This window comes from Salmo salar, chromosome 24 (assembly GCF_965601325.2).
Source record: "Salmo salar chromosome 24, fSalSal1, whole genome shotgun sequence".
Classification (NCBI taxonomy): domain Eukaryota; kingdom Metazoa; phylum Chordata; class Actinopteri; order Salmoniformes; family Salmonidae; genus Salmo; species Salmo salar.
Genome location: NC_138314.1, coordinates 21,013,538 through 21,033,775, shown reverse-complemented (window position 1 = coordinate 21,033,775; position 20,238 = coordinate 21,013,538). Strand labels below are relative to the sequence as shown.

Genomic DNA, 20,238 nt, shown 5'->3' with positions numbered 1-20,238 from the left:
CCAAGAAGATTCAAGGCTGTATTTGCTGCCAAAGGTGCTTCAACAAAGTACTGAGTAAAGGGTCTGAAAACGTACGTAAATCTGTTTTTTCCTCAAAAAATGTCTAAAAAGTTATTTGATTTGTCATTATGTGGTATTGTGTGTAGATTGAGGGGGGGACAATTTGATCTATTTTAGAATAAGTCTAATGTAACAATGTGGAAAAAGTGAAGGGGGCTGAATACTCTCCAAATGCACTGTACGAGACAAAGTGATACTCCTAACTGTGCCATCAATATCAAACAGTTACTGCTCTTTGAAAGTCTCCAAAGCTTTCATTCAAAACAGATTTCAGAATAATCAATATGCCACCTTACACAATTCTGTTCCTATTCTATCAGCTAGCTCATACCGCCCTCGTATGTTTAAATCAACTTACTGCTGCCTCAACAACCAACATTTACAAAAGATGTTATAAGACAGGAACACATTTTACTTTAACTCTTTTAATTATGACGAACGTATTTGCATTACAATATACTCTTGAAAAACAAAAACATGGATACATCACACCTTGAAATGACCATGACCCGTTTTAAATCATTCTTAAATTCCTTTATCATTAATTAAAGTGACAATGTCTCACAAACTTTTTCTTCACAATGATTTCATTATAAATTAAAAAGCAGTGACGTTGCATAGCCTAATGGTTATGGAGTTTCAACACAGATTAAAATGAGAGAAAACACTTTCCAGAGGACGACATCATCCTGTTACCCTCCTTTGGCACTGTCACATGATAACAGCATCTGATCAAGGCTCTTCTGCTAGGTTAAGCCAATCACAGACCTGTATTTTGATGGAAGCTGGACCTGGCTGTGAAAGACTGGTTAAGCAGAGACTAGTTGTACCCAGGACTAGGGTTGCAAAATTCTGGGAACTTTCAATAAATTCCCAGATTCCATATTTCCTGTTTATGCCCTTCCTGATTTCAGGATTCCTCCAAACGGGATTTCATGAAAACCAGGGAATTTATTGGAAGTTCACAGAATTTTGCAACCCTACCCAGGATACATATGAAAACGGCAACAGCACGAGAGAGGAAATATGACTTATGCTTTGTTTTGTGTAACTGGTCCCTGAAATAGTCCATCATTAAAATTCAACAGGGGCTGAAGAGAACAGGGAGGTTAGGGTGATGAGCTCTTTAGCATAACCATTATATACAGTTGAAGTCGGAAGTTTACATACACCTTACCCAAATACATTTAAACTCAGTTTTACAATTCCTGACATATAATCCTGGTTAGAATTCCCTGTCTTAGGTCAGTTAGGATCACCACTTTATTTTAAGATTGTGAAATGTCAGAATAATAGTAGAGAATGATTTATTTCAGCTTGTATTTCTTTCATCACATTCCCTGTGGGTCAGAAGTTTACATACACTCAATTAGTATTTGGTAGCATTGCCATTAAAGTGTTTAACTTGGGTCAAACGTTTTGGGTAGCCTTTCACAAGCTTCCCACAATAAGTTGGGTGAATTTTGGCCCATTCCTCCTGACAGAGTTGGTGTAACGGAGTCAGGTTTGTAGGCCTCCTTGCTCGCACACACTTTTTCAGTTCTGCCCACAAATGTTCTATAGGATTGAGGTCAGGGCTTTCTGATGGCCACTCCAATACCTTGACTTTGTTGTCCTTAAGCCATTTTGCCACAACTTTGGAAGTACGCTTGGGGTCATTGTCCATTTGGAAGACCCATTTGCAACCAAGCTTTAACTTCTTGACTGATGTCTTGAGATGTTGCTTTAATATATCCACATAATTCTCATGATGCCATCTATTTTGTGAAGTGCACCAGTCCCTCCTGCAGCAAAGCACCCCCACAACATGATGCTGCCACCCCCGTGCTTCACGGTTGGGATGGTGTTCTTCGGCTTGCAAGCATCCCCCTTATTCCTCCAAACATAATGATGGTCATTATGGCCAAACAGTTCCATTTTTGTTTCATCAGACCACAGGACATTTCTCAAAAAAGTATGATCTTTGTCCCCATGTGTAGTTGCAAACCGTAGTCTGGCTTTTTTATGGCGGTTTTGGAGGAGTGGCTTCTTCGTTGCTGAGCGGCCTTTCAGGTTATGTCGATATAGGACTCATTTTACTGTGGATATAGATACTTTTGTACCCGTTTCCTCCAGCATCTTCACAAGGTCCTTTGCTGTTGTTCTGGGATTGATTTGCACTTTTTGCACCAAAGTACGTTCATCTCTATGAGACAGAACACGTCTCCTTCCTGAGCGGTATGACGGCTGCGTGGTCCCATGGTGTTTATACTTGCGTACTATTGTTTGTACAGATGAACGTGGTACCTCCAGGCATTTGGAAATTGCTCCCAAGGATGAACCAGACTTGTGGAGGTCTACAATCTTTTTTCTGAGGTCTTGGCTGATTTCTTTTGATTTTCCCATGATGTCAAGCAAAGAGGCACTGAGTTTGAAGGTAGGCCTTGAAATACATCCACAGGCACACCTCCAATTGACTCAAATTATGTCAATTAGCCTATCAGAAGCTTCTAAAGCCATGACATAATTTTCTGAATTTTCCAAGATGTTTAAAGGCAGTCAACTTAGTGTATGTAAACTTCTGACCCACTGGAATTGTGATACAGTGAATTATAAGTGAAATAAGTGAAATAATCTGTCTGTAAACAATTGTTGGAAAAATGACTTGTCTCATGCACAAAGTAGATATCCTAACCGACTTGCCAAAACTATATTTTGTTAACAAGAAATTTGTGGAGATGTTGAAAAACAAGTTTTAATGACTCCAACCTAAGTGTATGTAAACTTCCGGACTTCAGCTGTATTTAAAAAATATATAAAAAAAGTATTTCACAAGAATATGATTGTGTCATTATTTACACCCCTATTTTCCCTCGAGTTCAGCCACCCAGAGAGCATAGCAAATATAGAACCTTTTGGTTTTCTAATATTCAATTCCACTGCAATACCAAACTACTGTTGGAAATTCACACAGGATTCCTTTCAAGCAAACTCATTTCTGACAAAGAAATACTCACATAAAATATTAGTCTGAGGAAAAGGCAAAAAAGGCCAAAGATCATAGTTGGTACCATTATGTGAGCTATGAAATATTATCCTGAACCCAACAGGAGTGAATGCTACAAATAACAAAAATAGTATATCTGGAACAAAACTGGATTCACTTTTTAAGGAATGTGATCTACAAGTGCTATTAATGTTCACAATGGAAACTTGAATTGAAAAATCTAAAAAGCCTGACAATTTACTGCATCACATTAAAAGGTGAGAGATTCAGTTTGGGGTTGGCCAGTATATGGGTTTTCATCAAAACCTAAACTATGCCATCTAACGGCTCACAACATCAACAACATAATTGAATTGCTTCCTTCAACAGGGATAGATTTGCGTGACCCCTGGTCCCATGGTTATTGTTCATATATTGGTCCATAATGTGGCAGATACAGTTCAGCAAACTATTCTAAAGGGTTCACTGTTGAGTTACTTCTGACCTGCTGTGTTCTGGACCTAGCAGTTTTCCTACTGCCAAATTCTTCTGGGGGGGGGGGGGGGGGGGGTCTTTTCTACTCTGCCTCCAATATGCTGATCTAGTGAGTGGGCGAGGTATGGACCTAAATAACCTCAACGTAATTGGCTGGGAACATTCCAAAATGCCCGTCTGGGCTGTAGCCCCGCCACCAGCCCTCGTCAATCATCTCGATGCCAGTGATGATGTCATCAGGATCGAAGGATATCTCTGTGTCATCAGCTGTGGAATGAAAAGAGGAGCAATACCTCAGATCACCATGCCCATTCAGATATCCTTTATGGTATTATTTGACTGTGTCTACTCCCTCACAGACTGCCAGTTTCCTACTAGCAGTTCCACTCATATTGATTCTCCGTATTGGGGCAAAACGTCACAGTTACACATTTTTCACAGAGAACCAGTTCAGTGGACCGAGTGTCAGCTGTAAATTGTCAGTAGGCTGTGATGATGCTTACCAGCCTGGTAGTCGTATAGAGCCCTGGCACAGACACCTTGGTCCGTCTTCTCCCCTGCAGGCACCTCAAATGTGTTCTCTTCCACCTGAGGGAACAACAAGGGGTGCTGTACCTTAGAATGCCCTTCAAGTGTTAAGTTCAACTGCAAATATTACCCGTTACATCATCTTTTTACATGAATGGCATTTGAATAATGAGAAGGTATTTTCAGATTACAAAACGTATGTTATCGCCATTTATAATTAAATCTTCACCCTTGCGGAATGATTCTCACATGTGCCATGACAAATATTCACCTGTGGGGGCTCCTCATAGAGATCATTTTGGGCTGGCTCTGTGGGATGGTTGTGCTGAGTGGGAGGAGCTGGTGCCTTCACTGAAAGGGGAAAAGGTCAATTGTATTTTTTTTTAAAGACTATCTCCCTCCACCAACAGGTGGTAGCTGCAGCAGGGATCCAGAATACAAAGTAACTTAGAAATGTGTCCAGGGAAATGGTCATGATGATTCACAGATGAGATGAATGACTGTTCTGTGTTCAGACTGAGGTGCATGTGGAGTAGGGCCCACCTTCATCTTGCCACTGTTCCTCAGGGACTGCATCCTGAACAGGGGTTGCATCCTGCTCATCCAAGCACTCAGACTGGGATGACTCATCCACAACGGGCTCTTATTACGACATACACACACGTACACATGATATAGGAGCACAGATACACACAGATGGCCACAAATGTACACACATACTAAGGCATGCACTCAGAAATATTCAGAAACTGAATATATCAGCCAGGTCACCCGTGATATAAGTCAGTAGTCAACGTTCATCCATGGCTGAGGACGTCAGGAGATGACGTGGAAACCGGCCACTAGGGGCAACAGTGAGCACTGATACCTTCAAGTAGGTTTGGGTTTTGCTAGGGTGCATCTGCCAAAGCATCTGCCTCTGATTTCAATGGCTGCATGTTCGAATCCAGCGACAAAGTTGTTTAAGATTTTTGTTTTAAGCCTATTCTAAACCTTAACCCTTACCATAAACATTCGGTGTTCATTTTATTTCACCTTTATTTAACCAGGTAGGCTAGTTGAGAACAAGTTCTCATTTACAACTGCGACCTGGCCAAGATAAAGCAAAGCAGTGCGACACAAACAATAACACAGAGTTACACATGGAGTGAAGAAGCGCACAGTCAATAACACCATAGAAAAATAGAAAGTCAATATACAGTGTGTGCAAATGGCGTGAGGTGGTAAGGCAATAAATAGGCCATAGTAGCGAAGTAATTACAATTTAGCAAATGAACACTGGAGTGATAGCTGTGCAGATGATGATGTGGAAGTAGAAATACTGGTGTGCAAAAGATCAGAAAAGTACGGGTGGGTGTTGTTATCATGACCAGTGAGCTGAGATAAGGCGGAGCTTTACCTAGCATGGACTTATAGATGACCTGGAGCCAGTGGGTCTGGCGACGAATATGTAGCGAGGGCCAGCCGACTAGAGCATACAGGTCGCAGTGGTGGGTGGTATAAGGGGCTTTGGTGACAAAACGGATGGCACTGTGATAGACTGCATCCAGTTTGCTGAGTAGACTGTTGGAGGCTATTTTGCAAATGACATCGCCGAAGTCGAAGATCGGTAGGATAGCCAGTTTTACGAGGGTATGTTTGGCTGCGTGAGCGAAGGAGGCTTTGTTGCGAAATAGGAAGCCTATTCTAGATTTTATTTTGGATTGGAGATGTTTAATATGAGTCTGGCACACCTGGCGACCGTGTCAGCGTGCACTGCGCCCGGGCCGCCACAGGAGTCGCTAGTGCGATGGGACAAGGACTTCCCTGCCAGCCAAACCCTTCCCTAACCCGGATGACGCTGGGCCAATTGTGCGCCACCCCATGGGGCTCCCGGTCGCGGCTGGCTGCGACAGAGCCTGGACTCAAACCCAGAATCTCTAGTGGCACAGCTAGCAATGCGATGCAGTGCCTTAGACCACTGCGCCACTCGGAAGGCCTTGGTTACAGTGATTTAATGTGGGCATGATGATGTACAGTGGTCTAATCATGGGCATGAGCCTCAGGGTGACGTTAAATTGCAGTAACAAGAGAGCAAATGGAGTAGCATTAGGTCAATAATTTGGACTGATTGATTGAAAGGGAGCAGCATCTGGTAGAGATTGGACCGAAACATAAACATCTCTTGTATGTCACACATAAACATCTCTTGTATGTCACACAGTCACCCACATGTGAAGTATTTCTCTCTGTGTGTGTGTCAGATAGGAAAGGGTCAGTTTGTGTCAGTGGTATGAGTGAGCTCAGACCTGCAGCAGGGACAGGAGAGGCAGAGCCTGCAGAGAGTGGGGAGGCTTGGCGCAGGGGCGAGCGGGACGGCTCAGGCTCACATGGTTGCTTAGAGAGAAAAGGGCTTTTCAAACGCCCTGAGAAACACACACCAGAGCAGACAGACAGACATACACATTGGCCGGAGAGGTTACCCAGCAGAGCAGACAACACAAAGCAGATGTGGTCTAGAGACAAGATGTGATACGAGACAGTCTGTGTCTGACAATGAGTTAAAGCTGATGAAGGCAGAGTAATGCAATAAGAATCTCCTCCTGCATGTTTCAACATGGGCCAGACAATCCCCTGATCTTATCCACACCTGACACACAGCTAGCAAGTCCATTTAGGAAACACCCATGGCAGAAACATTTTACAGAATAATCTAAAGTCCTCATTAGGAACTACACTTGTCATATTAATAGCAAACAGTTGTATTGAATTAGTAGCCTACCTGGCTGGGGGCTGGCAGGGGCGTGGGCAGCAGCAGCAGGGGTGTCCATGCCCTTCTCTCTCTGCTTGAACATCTCTCTGGGGTTCATAGAGCGCTGGGAGATCAGAGAGGCTGCCTCCTGAAACACACAGTGAGAGTCAGACATGCACACTGGCCACTGTACAGCTATAGAAAGGGAAGGGGGATACCTAGACAGTTGTACAACTGAATGCATTCAACTGAAATGTGTCTCCGGCATTTAACCCAACCCCAGGGTTAACTGCGTCGCTCAGGGGCAGAACGACAGATCTTTACCTTGTCAGCTCAGAACTCTTAGTAGTTTAACACCCCAGTGAAATTCACTGCTGATTAGCAAAATGGCATAATCTCCTAAATAATCTACAGCAGAAGTCATCAAAACCTGGCCCGCAATTGATTTACCTTGACCCCCACCAAAAAGAGAAACAAAAGGGGGGAATTCAGGCAAAAATGAGTTCAGGTGGGCCTTCACGCTTCAGCAATCAAAGGAAAGGAGGGGTGCTCAACAATGATGAAAATCATGAGACGTTCTTACCAAGAAAAACTTCCAAAATTCTAGGTAGAAATTAGTTGGAGCACAAGATTTATTTATTTTAGCTCTCTTTAATCCATTGTACAGGACGCAAACAGGTGACTGACATTGAGGTCAAGTTGAAGTCTTGTGTCTCAATGGGCCACTAGGCTATAAATAGGAGCTAAGCGCAATGGTCAGGTCACTCTGAGGAAGACGTCAGCTTGACCTCAAAACGTCAGTCACCTGTTCACATCCTGTACAATGGATTAGAGAGAGCTAAATGAAATCAAATCCTGCTTTTTTTTTGATTGCTCCCACTCCTTTCTACTCCGAAATAATCTGATTTGTGTGTGTGTGTGTGTGTGTGTGTGTGTGTGTGTGTGTGTGTGTGTGTGTGTGTGTGTGTGTGTGTGACACACACACACAAAAGTATGTGGACACGAGTTCAAATAAGTGGATTCGGCTACTTCAGCCACACCCGTTGCTGACAGGTATATAAAGCATAAGTGCAGCAATGTTCTAAAATCTAGTGGAAAGTCTTGTGGAAAGGCTGTAGTGGAGCGGGTCGAGAGCTTCAAGTTCCTTGGTGTCCACATCACCAACAAACTAGAATGGCCCAAACACACCAAGACAGTCGTGAAGAGGGCACGACAAAGCCTATACCCCCTCAGGAAACTAAAAATATTTGGCATGGGTCCTCAGATCCTCAAAACGTTCTACAGCTGCAACATCGAGAGCATCCTGACTGGTTGCATCACTGCCTGGTACGGCAACTGCTCGGCCTCCGACCGCAAGGCACTACAAAGGGTAGTGCGTATGGCCCAGAACATCACTGGGGCTAAGCTGCCTACCATCCAGGACCTCTACACCAGGCGGTGTCAGAGGAAGGCCCTAAAAATTGTCAAAGAACCCAGCCATAGACTGTTCTCTCTACTACCGCATGGCAAGTGGTACCGGAGTGCCAAGTCTATGACAAAAAGGCTTCTCAACAGTTTTTACCCCCAAGCCATAAGACTCCTGAACAGGTAATCAAATGGCTACCTGGATTATTTGCATTTTGTGCCCCCGCCCCAACCCCTCTTTTTTACGCTGCTGCTACTCTCTCTTTATCATATATGCATAGTCACTTTAACCATATCTACATGTACATACTACCTCAATCAGACCGACTAACCGGTGCCTGTATGTAGCCTCGCTTCTGTTACAGCCTCGCTACTGTATATAGCCTTGCTACTGTTATTTTTCACTGTCTTTTTACTGTTGTTTTATTTCTTTACTTACCCATTGTTCACCGAATACCTTTTTTGCACTGTTGGTTAGAGCCTGTAAGTAAGCATTTCACTGTAAGGTCTACACCTGTTGTATTCGGCGCACCTGACAAATAAACTTTGATTTGAAATACAATCTTGTTGGTCTTAGTTGTGATCAATGTGCAGTGTCCAAATTCTTATACAAATTATTTTCAATCCCCCCAATCATTCGCTCAAACAAAAATCAGCCACCAGCTGAAACTAGTTGCTTACCCCTGATCTACAGTATGAATAAACATGTACAATTTCTTTATTATGTCTAAAGAAAATGTAGAAGATACAAAGAATGTACAGACAGGAAAATTACTAAGTTAAACTGTGGAGACTTTAGATTCAAGCAAAGAACAGATTTGATTGAGTCATTGAAAAGGGAAGCAGTTCTGAGTCACAGGGAAGCAGTTCTGAGTCACATTTAACTCACATTGGCTTTCTCCACAGATTCACCACGCTTCATCCCTTTCTTCTGAGTTGCCTGGAAGTCCTTCTCCTGCTCCTCCTGATTGTGCATCACACATAATTGAACACTACCTCAGAGGCTACACCTAACAGTTCTGTATAGTTTGTTCTTGTGCTAATCTTATCATGTCCTAAATTTGTGCTTTGACATTTAAAAACATAATTTAGGTGGGGTGCATGTTGCACAGACTGACCTGCTTCCCACATGAGGATAAACTACCAGTTAAACATAGCAGAACTGATTTTAACTGATTCTCCTCAGACTGCAGGCCAGTCCTGCTGTAAGCCAGCAGAAAACTCACCCATTGTTGTTTCTCATCTTCTCTGCTCTCAGCTTCCTGCTGCTGCTGGTACTTCCTGTTAAACAAATGGTTGTTAAAAGGGGGAAGTAGACAATGCAAACCTGTCTGTCAATAAGGTCAGCTAGATAACCAACAGCTAAGTGAACTAACCACAGTTTTACTCACTTCTGCTGGTCGATCATAGAGGCCCTTTCCTTGTCTCTCTTCTCTCTGAGAGTTGCCTCCTTGGCCTCTCGATCCTTCCTGTCTTTCTCCAGCTTCTGGCGCTCCTCGTCTGCCTTGCAGCGCTCCTCCTGTCGCCGCTTCTCCTCATCTTTCTGAGAGACACACGGGCCATGAGCACAAGGTTAGGGTAATGTAAAATGTGTCATAACGGCCGCATGACACCAGAACACACTGAGCTATGATCAAGCAAATCTAACCAGTCTGTAGAGGATCAGTGAGTCCCTGTAGTGGGAGAAAGGTGTTGAAGCTGGCTTACCTCTGCCTGCGCCCAGAAGTTGTCTTTATTGGTGCGTTTGATTTCAGACATAGCGTTGGTCTTCTGATACACAGAGCCCTGTCATATCAAAATGTGTTGTGTTAGATAACAAAAATCTCCTATGCTCCAAACAAGTTGTCATTCCTGGACACCAACTCCTACCCAGATCCAATACTGACACAGCATGTTGGTTTATTATGGGGAGTTAACAGGCTTTAAACAGCCTGCCTTGTCTGGTTTCTCTGGCTCCAGCCCTAGCCAGCAATCATGAGCCCCAACTAAGCCACTGGATTCTACTGCAGACGAGTCATTGTAAAACAACCAGCTGCACCATCACAACAACCAACACATTGGAAACTAACTCACACTGAAAAACTCATCAAATCAAATTTTATTTGTCACATGCGCTGAATACAACAGTGAAATTCATACTTACAAACCATTAACCAACAATGCAGTTAAGAAACTTTTTATTCGTTGATTTAAAATTAAGATAAGAATAACAAATAAAAGGAACAGTAAATAACAATAGTGGGGCTATATACAGGGGGTACCGGTACAGAGTCAATGCGCGGGGGCACCGGTGTTGTTGTAATTTAGGTAATATGTACATGTAGGTAGAGTTATTAAAGCAACTATGCATAGATAATAAGAGAGTAGCAGCATCGTAGAAGGGGGGGGGGGGGGGGGGGTAGAGGCTGTTTAGAAGCATCTTGGACCTAGACTTGGTGCTCAGGTACAGCTTGCCATCCGGTAGGAGAGAACTGTATGACTAGGGTGCCTGGAGTCCGAATTTTTAGGGCCTTCCTCTGACACCGCCTGGTATAGAGGTCCTGGATGGCAGGAAGCTTGGCCCCGGTGATATACTGAGCCGTACGCACTACCCTCCGTAGTGCCTTGCGGTCGGAGGCCGAGCAGTTGCCAATCCAGGCAGTGATGCAACCCTTCAGGATGCTCTTGATGGTACAGCTGTAAAACCTTTTGAGGATCTGAGGACCTGTTCCAAATCTTTTCAGTCTCCTGAGGGGGAAATAGGTTTCGTCGTGCCCTCTTCACGACTGTCTTGGTGTGCTTGGATCATGTTAGTTTGTTGGTGATGTTGACGCCAAGGAACTTGAAGCTCTCAACCTGCTCCACTGCAACCGCGTCGATGAGAATGGGGTGTGCTCGGTCCTCCTATTCCTGTAGTCCACAATCATCTCCTTTGTCTTGATCACTTTGAGGGAGAGGTTGTTGTCCTTGCACCACATGGTCAGGTCTCTGCCCTGCTCCCTATAGGAAGTCTTATCATTGTCAGTGATCAGGCCTACCACTGTTGTGTCATCAGCAAACTTAATGACAGTGTTGGAGTCCGGTCTGGCTGTGCAGTCATGAGTGAACAGGGAGTACAGGAGGGGGCTGAGCACGCACCCCTGAGGGGCCCCCTTGTCGAGGATCAGCGTGGTGGTTGTGCTGTTACCTACCATTACCACCTGGCAGCAGCCCGTCAGGAGGTCCAGGAACCAGATGCAGAGGGAGGTGTTTAGTCCCAGTGTCCTAAGCTTAGTGATGGGCTTTGAGGGCACTATGGTGTTGAACGCTGAGTTGTAGTCAGTGAATAGCATTCCCAAATACAGTTGAAGTCGGAAGTTTACATACACCTTAGCCAAATACATTTAAACTCAGTTTTTCACAATTCTTGACATTTAATCCTAGTAAACATTCCCCGTCTTAGGTCAGTTAGGATCACTTTATTTTATGAATGTGAAATGTCAGAATAATAGTAGAGAGAATTATTTATTTCAGCTTTCATTTCTTTCATCACATTCCCAGTGGGTCAGAAGTTTACATATACCAAATACAAATTGAGTGTCATTGCCTTTAAATTGGTTAACTTGCAAGCATCCCCCCTTTTCCTCCAAACATAACAATGGTCATTATGGCCAAACAGTTCTATTTTTGTTTCATCAGAGCAGAAGACATTTCTCGAAATAGTACCATCTTTGTCCCCATGTGCAGTTGCAAACCGTAGTCTGGCTTTTTTATGGCGGTTTTGGAGCAGTGGCTTCTTCCTTGCTGAGCGGCCTTTCAGGTTATGTCGATATAGGACTCGTTTTAATGTGGATATAGATAAGTTTTTACCTGTTTCCTCCAGCATCTTCACAAGGTCCTTTGCTGTTGTTCTGGGATTGATTTGCACTTTTTGCACCAAAGTACGTTCATCTCTAGGAGACACAACGCGTCTCCTTCCTGAGCGGTATGACGGCTGCGTGGTCCCATGGAGTTTATACTTGCGTAATATTGTTTGTACAGATGAACAAGGTACCTTCAGGCATTTGGAAATTGCTCCCAAGGATGAAGCAGACTTGTGGAGGTCTACAATTTTTTTTCGGAGGTTTTGGCTGATTTCTTTAGATTTTCCCATGATGTCAAGCAAAGAGGCACTGAGTTTGAAGGTAGCCCTTGAAATACATCCACAGGTACACCTCCAACTGACTCAAATTATGTCAAATAGCCTATCAGAAGCTTCTAAAGCCATGACATCGTTTTCTGAATTTTCCAAGCCGTTTAAAGGCAGTCAACTTAGTGTATGTAAACTTCTGACCCACTGGAATTGTGATATAGTGAATTATAAGTGAAATAATCTGTCTGTAAATTTTTTTGGGAAAAATGACTTGTGTCATACACAAATTAGATGTCCTAACTGACTTGCCAAAACTATAGTTTGTTAACAAGAAATGTGTGGAGTGGTTGAAAAACAAGTTTTAATGACAGCCTAAGTGTATGTAAAGTTCCGACTTCAACTGTAGGTGTTCCTTTTGTCCAGGTGTGAAAGGGCAGTGTGGAGCGCAATGGAGATTGCATCATCTGTGGATCTGTTGGTGCAGTATGCAAATTGGAATGGGTCTAGGTTTTCTGTCATTTAGGCAGGTTACCTTAGTGTTCTTGGGCACAGGGACTATGGTGGTCTGCTTGAAACATGTTGGTATTACAGACTCAGACAGGGAAAGGTTGAAAATGTCAGTGAAGACACTTGCCAGTTGGTACATGTCCTGGTAATCCGTCTGGCCCTGCGGCCTTGTGAATGTTGACCTGTTTAAAGGCCTTACTCACGTCGCCTGCGGAGAGCGTGATCACAGTCATCCGGAACAGCTGATGCTCTCATGCATGCCTCAGTGTTACTTGCCTCAAAGACAGTATAGAAATATATATTTTTTTTAAACAGAAATTTGCATCCTGCAGTACTAACTCAAAAAAGTTCTGGGACACTGTAAAGTCCATGGAGAATAAGAGCACCTCCTCCCAGCTACCCACTGCTCTGAGGCTAGGAAACACTGTTACAACCGATAAATCCACTATAATTGAGAATTTCAATGAGCATTTCTCTACGGCTGGCCATGCTTTCCACCTGGCTACCCCGGTCAACTGCCCGGTACCCTCCACAGCAACCCGCCCAAGCCCCCACCATTTCTGCTTCACCCATATCCAGATAGCTGATGTTGTGAAAGAGCTGCAAAATATGGGCCCCTACAAATCAGCCAGGCTAGACAATCTGGACCCTCTCTTTCTAAAATTATCTGCCGAAATTGTTGCAACCCCTATTACTAGCCTGTTCAACCTCTCTTTCGTATTGATACGGAGAAAACATTTCTGAAAATGTATTGAAAATGAAATGTACTGTAAGTCGCTCTGGATAAGAGCGTCTGCTAAATGACTAAAATGTAAATGTCTGAGATTCCCAAAGATTGGAAAGCTGCTGCGGTCATCCCCCTCTTCAAAGGGGGAGACACTAGACCCAAACTGCTACAGACCTATATCTATCCTACCCTGCATCTCTAAGGTCTTCGAAAGCAAAGTTAACAAACAGATTACCGACCATTTCGAATCCCACCGTACCTTCTCCGCTATGCAATCTGGTTTCAGAGCCGGTAATGGGTGCACCTCAGCCACGCTCAAGGTCCTTAACGATATCATAACCGCCATCGATAAGAGACATTACTGTGCAGCTGTATTCATCGACCTGGCCAAGGCTTTCGACTCTGTCAATCACCACATTCTTATTGGCAGACTCAAAAGCCTTGGTTTCTCAAATGATTGCCTCGCCTGGTTCACCAACTACTTCTCTGATAGAGTTCAGTGTGTCAAATCGGAGGGCCTGTTGTCCGGACCTCTGGCAGTCTCTATGGGGGTGCCACAGGGTTCAATTCTTGGGCCGACTCTCTTCTCTGTATACATCAATGATGTCGCTCTTGCTGCTGGTGATTCTCTGATCCACCTCTACGCAGACGACACCATTCTGTATACTTCTGGCCCTTCTTTGGACACTGTGTTAACTAACCTCCAGACGAGCTTCAATGCCATACAACTCTCCTTCCGTGGCCTCCAACTGCTCTTAAACACAAATAAAACTAAATGCATGCTATTCAACCGATCATTGCCCACACCTGCCCGCCCATCCAGCATCACTACTCTGGACGGCTCTGACTTAGAATACGTGGATAACTACAAATACCTGGGTGTCTGGCTAGACTGTAAACTCTCCTTCCAGACTCATATTAAGCATCTCCAATCCAAAATTAAATCTAGAATCGGCTTCCTATATCGCAACAAAGCATCCTTCACTCATGCTGCCAAACATACCCTCGTAAAACTGACCATCCTATCGATCCTCGACTTCGGCGATGTCATCTATAAAATAGCCTCCAACACTCTACTCAACAAACTGGATGCAGTCTATCACAGTGCCATCCGTTTTGTCACCAAAGCCCCATACACTACCCACCATTGCGACCTATATGCTCTCGTTGGCTGGCCCTCACTTTATACTCGTCACCAAACCCACTGGCTACAGGTTATCTACAAGTCTCTGCTAGGTAAAGCCCCGCCTTATCTCAGCTCGCTGGTCACCATAGCAGCACCCACTCGTAGCACGCGCTCCAGCAGGTATATCTCACTGGTCACCCCCAAAGCCAATTCCTCAATTGGTCGCCTTTCCTTCCAGTTCTCAGCAGCCAATTACTGGAATGAACTGCAAAAATCTCTGAAGCTGGAGATTCCCATTTCCCTCACTAGCTTTAAGCACCAGCTGTCAGAACAGCTCACAGATCACTGCACCTGTACATAGCCCATCTGTATACAGCCCATCTATCTACCTCATCCCCATACTGTATTTATTTATTCTGCTCCTTTTGCATCCCAGTATCTCTACTTGCACATTCCATCTTTTGCATGTCTACCATTCCAGTGTTTAATTGCCATACTGTAATTACTTTGCCAGCATGGCCTATTTATTGCCTTAATTCCCTTATTTTACCTAATTTGCACTCACTGTATATAGACTTTTTGTTTTCTTTTTTCTTCTGTATTATTGACTGTATGTTTTGTTCATTCCATGTGTAACTCTGTGTTGTATGTGTCTAACTGCTATGCTTTATCTTGGCCAGGTCGCAGTTGCAAATGAGAACTTGTTCTCAACTAGCCTACCTGGTTAAATAAAGGTGGGAAAAAATAAATAAAAAATGTTGCTTGTCTGTTAGGCTCGTGTCACTGGGAAGCTCTCGGCTGTGCTTCCCTTTGTAGTCTGTAATAGTTTGCAAGCCCTGCCACACCCCACGAGCGTTAGAGCCGGTGTAGTACGATTCGATCTTAGTCCTGTATTGCCTGTTTGTTGGTTCGTCGGAGGGCATAGCGGGATTTCTTATAAGCTTCTGCGTTAGAGTCCCACTCCTTGAAAGCATCAGCTCTACCCTTCAGCTCAGTGCGAATGTTGCCTGTAATCCATGGCTTCTGGTTGGGGTATGTACGTACAGTCACTGTGGAGATGAGACGTCCTCGATGCACTTATTGATAAAGCCAGTGACTGATGTGGTGTACTCCTCAATGCCATCGGAAGAATCCCGGAACATATTCCAGTCTGTGCTAGCAAAACAGTCCTGTAGTTTAGCATCTGCTTCATCTCACCACTTTTTTTTATAGACAGAGTCACTGGTGCTTCCTGCTTAAATTTTTGCTTGTAAGCAGGAATCAGGAGGATAGAATTATGATCAGATTTGCCAAATAGAGGGCGAGGGAGAGCTTTGTACATGTCTCTGTGTGTGGAGTAAAGGCGGTCTAGAATTGTTTTCCCTCTGGGTTGCACATTTAACATGCTGATAGAAATTCGGTAAAACTGATTTAAGTTTCCCTGCATTGAAGTCCCCGGCCACTAGGAGCGCCGCCTCTGGATGAGCGTTTTCCTGTTTGCTTATGGCGGTATACAGCTCATTGAGCGCGGTTTTAGTGCCAGCATCGGTCTGTGGTGGTATGTAGACAGCTACGAAAAATACAGATGAAAACTCTCTAGGTAGATAGTGTGGTCTACAGCTTATCATGAGATACTCTACCTCAGGCGAGCAAAACTTAAGAGACTTCCTTAGATATCGTGCACCAGCTGTTGTTTACATATACACATAGGCCCCCGCCACGTGTCTTACCAGATGCGGTTCATCCGCAGGCTTGTGCAGTAAATCTAACCAAAATGTCCACAGGCAGAGAAGTTATTACCGAAACAAATGAGCTATATGAGAGCATATTATTCGACCACAACACAACTTGCCTCACCGAAAAACTTTCCAACATAATGGATGTACAGATCCTGATAAAATGATGAAACAAACTCATAATACACAACTAAAATGTTTTAATCTCTAAAAAGGATAAGATGCTGTATTTGGTACATACCACAGGTCCCTGGGGACCAGCGTCTCGGAACTTGTTGGACTCTTTGTGGAAGCTATAGTTGGCCCCCGAGGCCTTGCCCACCTTTTGCATAATAGCCTCAGGTTCCACATCCTCCTCTGCACGGGCATTTATTGTGACATGGGCGCCCTGGAATTACAGCAGACATTTTAGCTACAAATAACACACATCACAAATTCCAGATAAGGCCATGAAAGGGCTGTCCGTAGGAGGGATATTTGATATCTGACAGCCACCACCCATAGATTTTGTTGACATGCAGTTAGCAAGGTGACTTTCATGATAACAACTAATAACTGAGACAACTTCAAGAGCCGATTTAGAAACCACAACTTCACCCAAAGCGGCCAACAACTGCTGCTGCTTAACTCAAACTAGGGCTGTCAAACGATTAAAATAATTGAGTTAATGGCATTAATGGCGATTAATCAAAATGTTTGGATTTGCTCAAATTCGGCCCTAACGATTTGGGCCTTTTTCCATTTAAAAAACAGTGCATTAAGTTACAGGCATACTACGCTTTGATTGTCAGAGACGGAAACACAAACACTATATGAGAATGTTTTAATAGCTTAACGGCGTCAAAAAACATTGTGCCAATAAACATGTCATGCATTAACTTTGACCGCCCTCTCTTAAACACCAACATGCTATTACTGGCACTTAAAGGGGTGTCTATTCCTTTCCTGCAATAGCTATACATTTCATATCCTGTTGAGGCCAGTGTTGCAAGTGTATACACAAAAAGTTGCATCCAATGGATTTTCTTCCTTAGCTAAACACAAGTTGTCTGTGTGGAGAAAATGTCTATACTATGCCAAATGAAATACCTTAAGAAAATTTGCCATGGAGCTGACATGATTGGCACATAGTCCTTTCCGGGCATCTTTCACACCTTCTCCAGTCTGAAACACAAATACTCATGAGCATCATTCAATTTAAATTTCAAAATACAGAGGAGTGCCACCTTCAGAAGAAAAGGGAGCGTAGCACAGCACTCACCCAGTTGATGAGGACATACTTGCACAGGCCAGAGTTTGGGTCCTGGACACGACAGAACGCGTACATGATTTTCCCGCTGCTAAGTTCCTCCACCAGTTCCTCCAGTCCACCATCTGAAACAGTATCGTAATGTTGTCACATTGTAGAACGTATGTTCTATGCAAAGTAATGTACATTACTGTGTAAAGCTTACATTTTGTATAGAATACGGTTACATGGCAAACAATACTGCTGTAGGCACATTCAACATGTTCCGTTTTTGACAGGGTATGTGCTGTAAGATTCTTCCTGCATTATACATGCTTTCTTTGCTACCTATCTTTTCACATATGAAAATTGTTCTTATTGAAACAATAAAAGACGCACCTACAGCAAACTACTTACTACCTTTGCTGTCATCTTTTAAATTGTCTTACTGTGCTTTGATAGCAATTCAGTGGCACACCATAAGTTAAGGTGATGATGATCTCAGACAACATTGCAGACTCGATTCCAAACGGAAAACATTTAAATGTTGGAGCCTTTCTAAGATCCGGTGTACCACACTCACCTCCCTTCTCTGCCAATCGGATATCATTAGTGTTCCCCTCGTAGGTGTACAATGCCCTGCAGAGAAGAATGCCAGGTTACAGGATCACACTAGCATTGAAAATAGTAGATTGTTGTTTACACTGCTTGTTAGGCTACCATACTGTCAACATCATTGTTCACAAACATGTAACACTTAGCCACTGCTTAAAAGGTTATTGCAGAATAGCATCCTGGTTAGGTGATGTGCACTGATCAAACACAAACATGACACTGGGTTGAACTGCATAACTTTGGAGCAGACCATTAACGTGAGCAACTGAGATCCTGTAATAGTGTACTATGTAATTATATGGTTAAAAAAAAACACTTCTGAGAGTCTGGTCCCCATTCAGCAACAGGAAGTGTGCTAAGAATGAAACTCTCTGGGTTTGATAAACCTCTTGAGAGGTAAACCAAGTTAATTAATTAATTCAGGTCATCTTGATCTTTAAACACTTCCATCAACAGGTTTCATTTGAACCTCAAATGACGTGTGAAATCATTTGCTCCAAGTACTTTTCTTTTGCTAAAATTTGCTGACTAACGTTAAGTGCATGCAATATTTAGGCATTGCAATGACCTAAGAAATCAACAAAATAAAAAAACACAAACAGCTAACGTAACTACTAATGTTATCTAGCATCCTCCTTACTTAGCAAACTTGCAAGCTAAAACGCTAAGGAAATTGGCAGGCATGACATGGTCATCCGATTTGTATAATTGGCTACTGTACGAACATGGCAATAATAATTATACTGTTTCGCTGATACAAAATGCGTTTTCATTGCACAACAAGCAAGCCAGCTAACTTACTTACATGATATGCAAGGGAAATTAAATGCTGTTAACTAAGGAGCTAACATAGCTAGCTAACTAAAAATAGCGGATGCACCATTTTATGGCGATGCAATTAGATAGCTAGCTAACGTTAGCGAGCTTTACTGCGATGCTACCGTCCTTACCAATTGGTGTTGGATTTCTCATCTACCACCTCTTTGTAGGCATTTGTCAGGGCAATGCCGTTTTTGCTTAGGTTCACTGCCATCGTTCAGTCACTGAAACAGTTGTGTGTAGCCGTGATAAGCCCGTCCTACTCGCGGAGGAGAGGCGGTAAAACCGAATCGAATTGACTTCTGATTGAGATCTCAGCACACAGGAAGCTCTCGCCTTCCAGCAGCACAAACGATGACGTCACTCGTACGGTAATGAAGAAAGCTTCCAAATAAAAGCCCACATTTCAAAACATTACAATGTAGATAACTCATTCAAATATATTAAAATAAAAAATGGGAAAAAAATATGGTTTTAAAAAACATTTATCTACCACCAGTAATGAATGAATGCAATGTTAACACTGATATGTTGAGAATATTTGGCTGTAGAGAGAAAACTATTCTTCCATTTTCAGCTAAAGTGAGGTCGGAAATACTCAGTAGGGTCTCTACTAACCAAATATGTGTGGTTTTTGGAGGCAGACTGTGTCCTACATACCCAGCAGCACTTCGTTCTCTGCCCACTCTATAGTGCCTAATGCATTATACTGTAATAGACTGTACATGGGGTACATATTGGCTTGTAGAGAGAAAACTGTTATACCTGTCTCACTTACCAAACACTTACCAAATAACGTTATGTGTAGTTTTGGAGAGGGACTGTGTTATAGACATATGCATTTAGTCCTATACATTATAGTCATTCCAAAACAATACATGAATGTACTGTTGTGTTTAATATCAGTTGTAAAGACAAAACACTTTAATCTTTTTTTTGCTTACCCTGTTTGCTTCCAGTGTGAAATGAAATGTACACAAAGACAGACACAATGTAAACAATGATGGACTGGCATACCTTTCAACAACCTAGATTAACCTAATGGTGATGGTAATGAGGGCACGTTTACACATTTAAATCAGCCTAATATGAGGATTAAATAAATGTTTCATCAGTTTTATACTTGATAAAATAATGGTTGTTTTAACTTGCGCTCCTTCCAACCTCCCAATTGCTGGGTAGCATTTCCTACAGCCTTGACAGGTCAAAAAAAAAATGCATCAGGTCG

General features: G+C 43.1%; 1 protein-coding gene across 3 annotated transcripts; it reads right to left on the bottom strand.

Annotated features, from left to right (window-relative positions):
* Nucleotides 1–465: 465 nt before the first annotated feature.
* On the bottom strand, nt 466–19,361 carry dbnlb (drebrin-like b). Of its 3 annotated transcripts, XM_014172026.3 has the most exons (15): nt 19,142–19,361; nt 18,160–18,215; nt 17,610–17,722; nt 17,438–17,512; nt 16,590–16,736; nt 9,891–9,968; nt 9,575–9,726; nt 9,410–9,464; nt 9,073–9,147; nt 6,810–6,927; nt 6,337–6,453; nt 4,592–4,690; nt 4,320–4,399; nt 4,024–4,108; nt 466–3,787 (listed from the first exon to the last, which is right to left on the bottom strand). In XM_014172026.3, the coding sequence occupies exons 1-15, from the start codon at nt 19,222–19,224 to the stop codon at nt 3,651–3,653; spliced, it is 1,470 nt and encodes a 489-aa protein (XP_014027501.1). In that variant the 5' UTR covers nt 19,225–19,361; the 3' UTR covers nt 466–3,650. The 3 variants fall into 3 exon arrangements, with proteins under 3 accessions (XP_014027501.1, XP_014027503.1, XP_082824693.1); XM_014172028.3 differs by lacking the exon at nt 6,337–6,453; XM_082968567.1 differs by lacking the exons at nt 4,592–4,690; nt 6,337–6,453.
* Nucleotides 19,362–20,238: the final 877 nt, after the last annotated feature.

Coding starts and splice junctions, on each gene's coding strand:
- dbnlb (XM_014172026.3), bottom strand. CDS start 19,224: ATGGCAGTGAACCTAAGCAAAAACGGCATTGCCCTGACAAATGCCTAC. Junction 18,216..19,141: donor GAGAAATCCAACACCAATTG/GTAAGGACGGTA, acceptor TCTTCTCTGCAG/GGCATTGTACACCTACGAGG. Junction 17,723..18,159: donor CCGATTGGCAGAGAAGGGAG/GTGAGTGTGGTA, acceptor ATACTGTTTCAG/ATGGTGGACTGGAGGAACTG.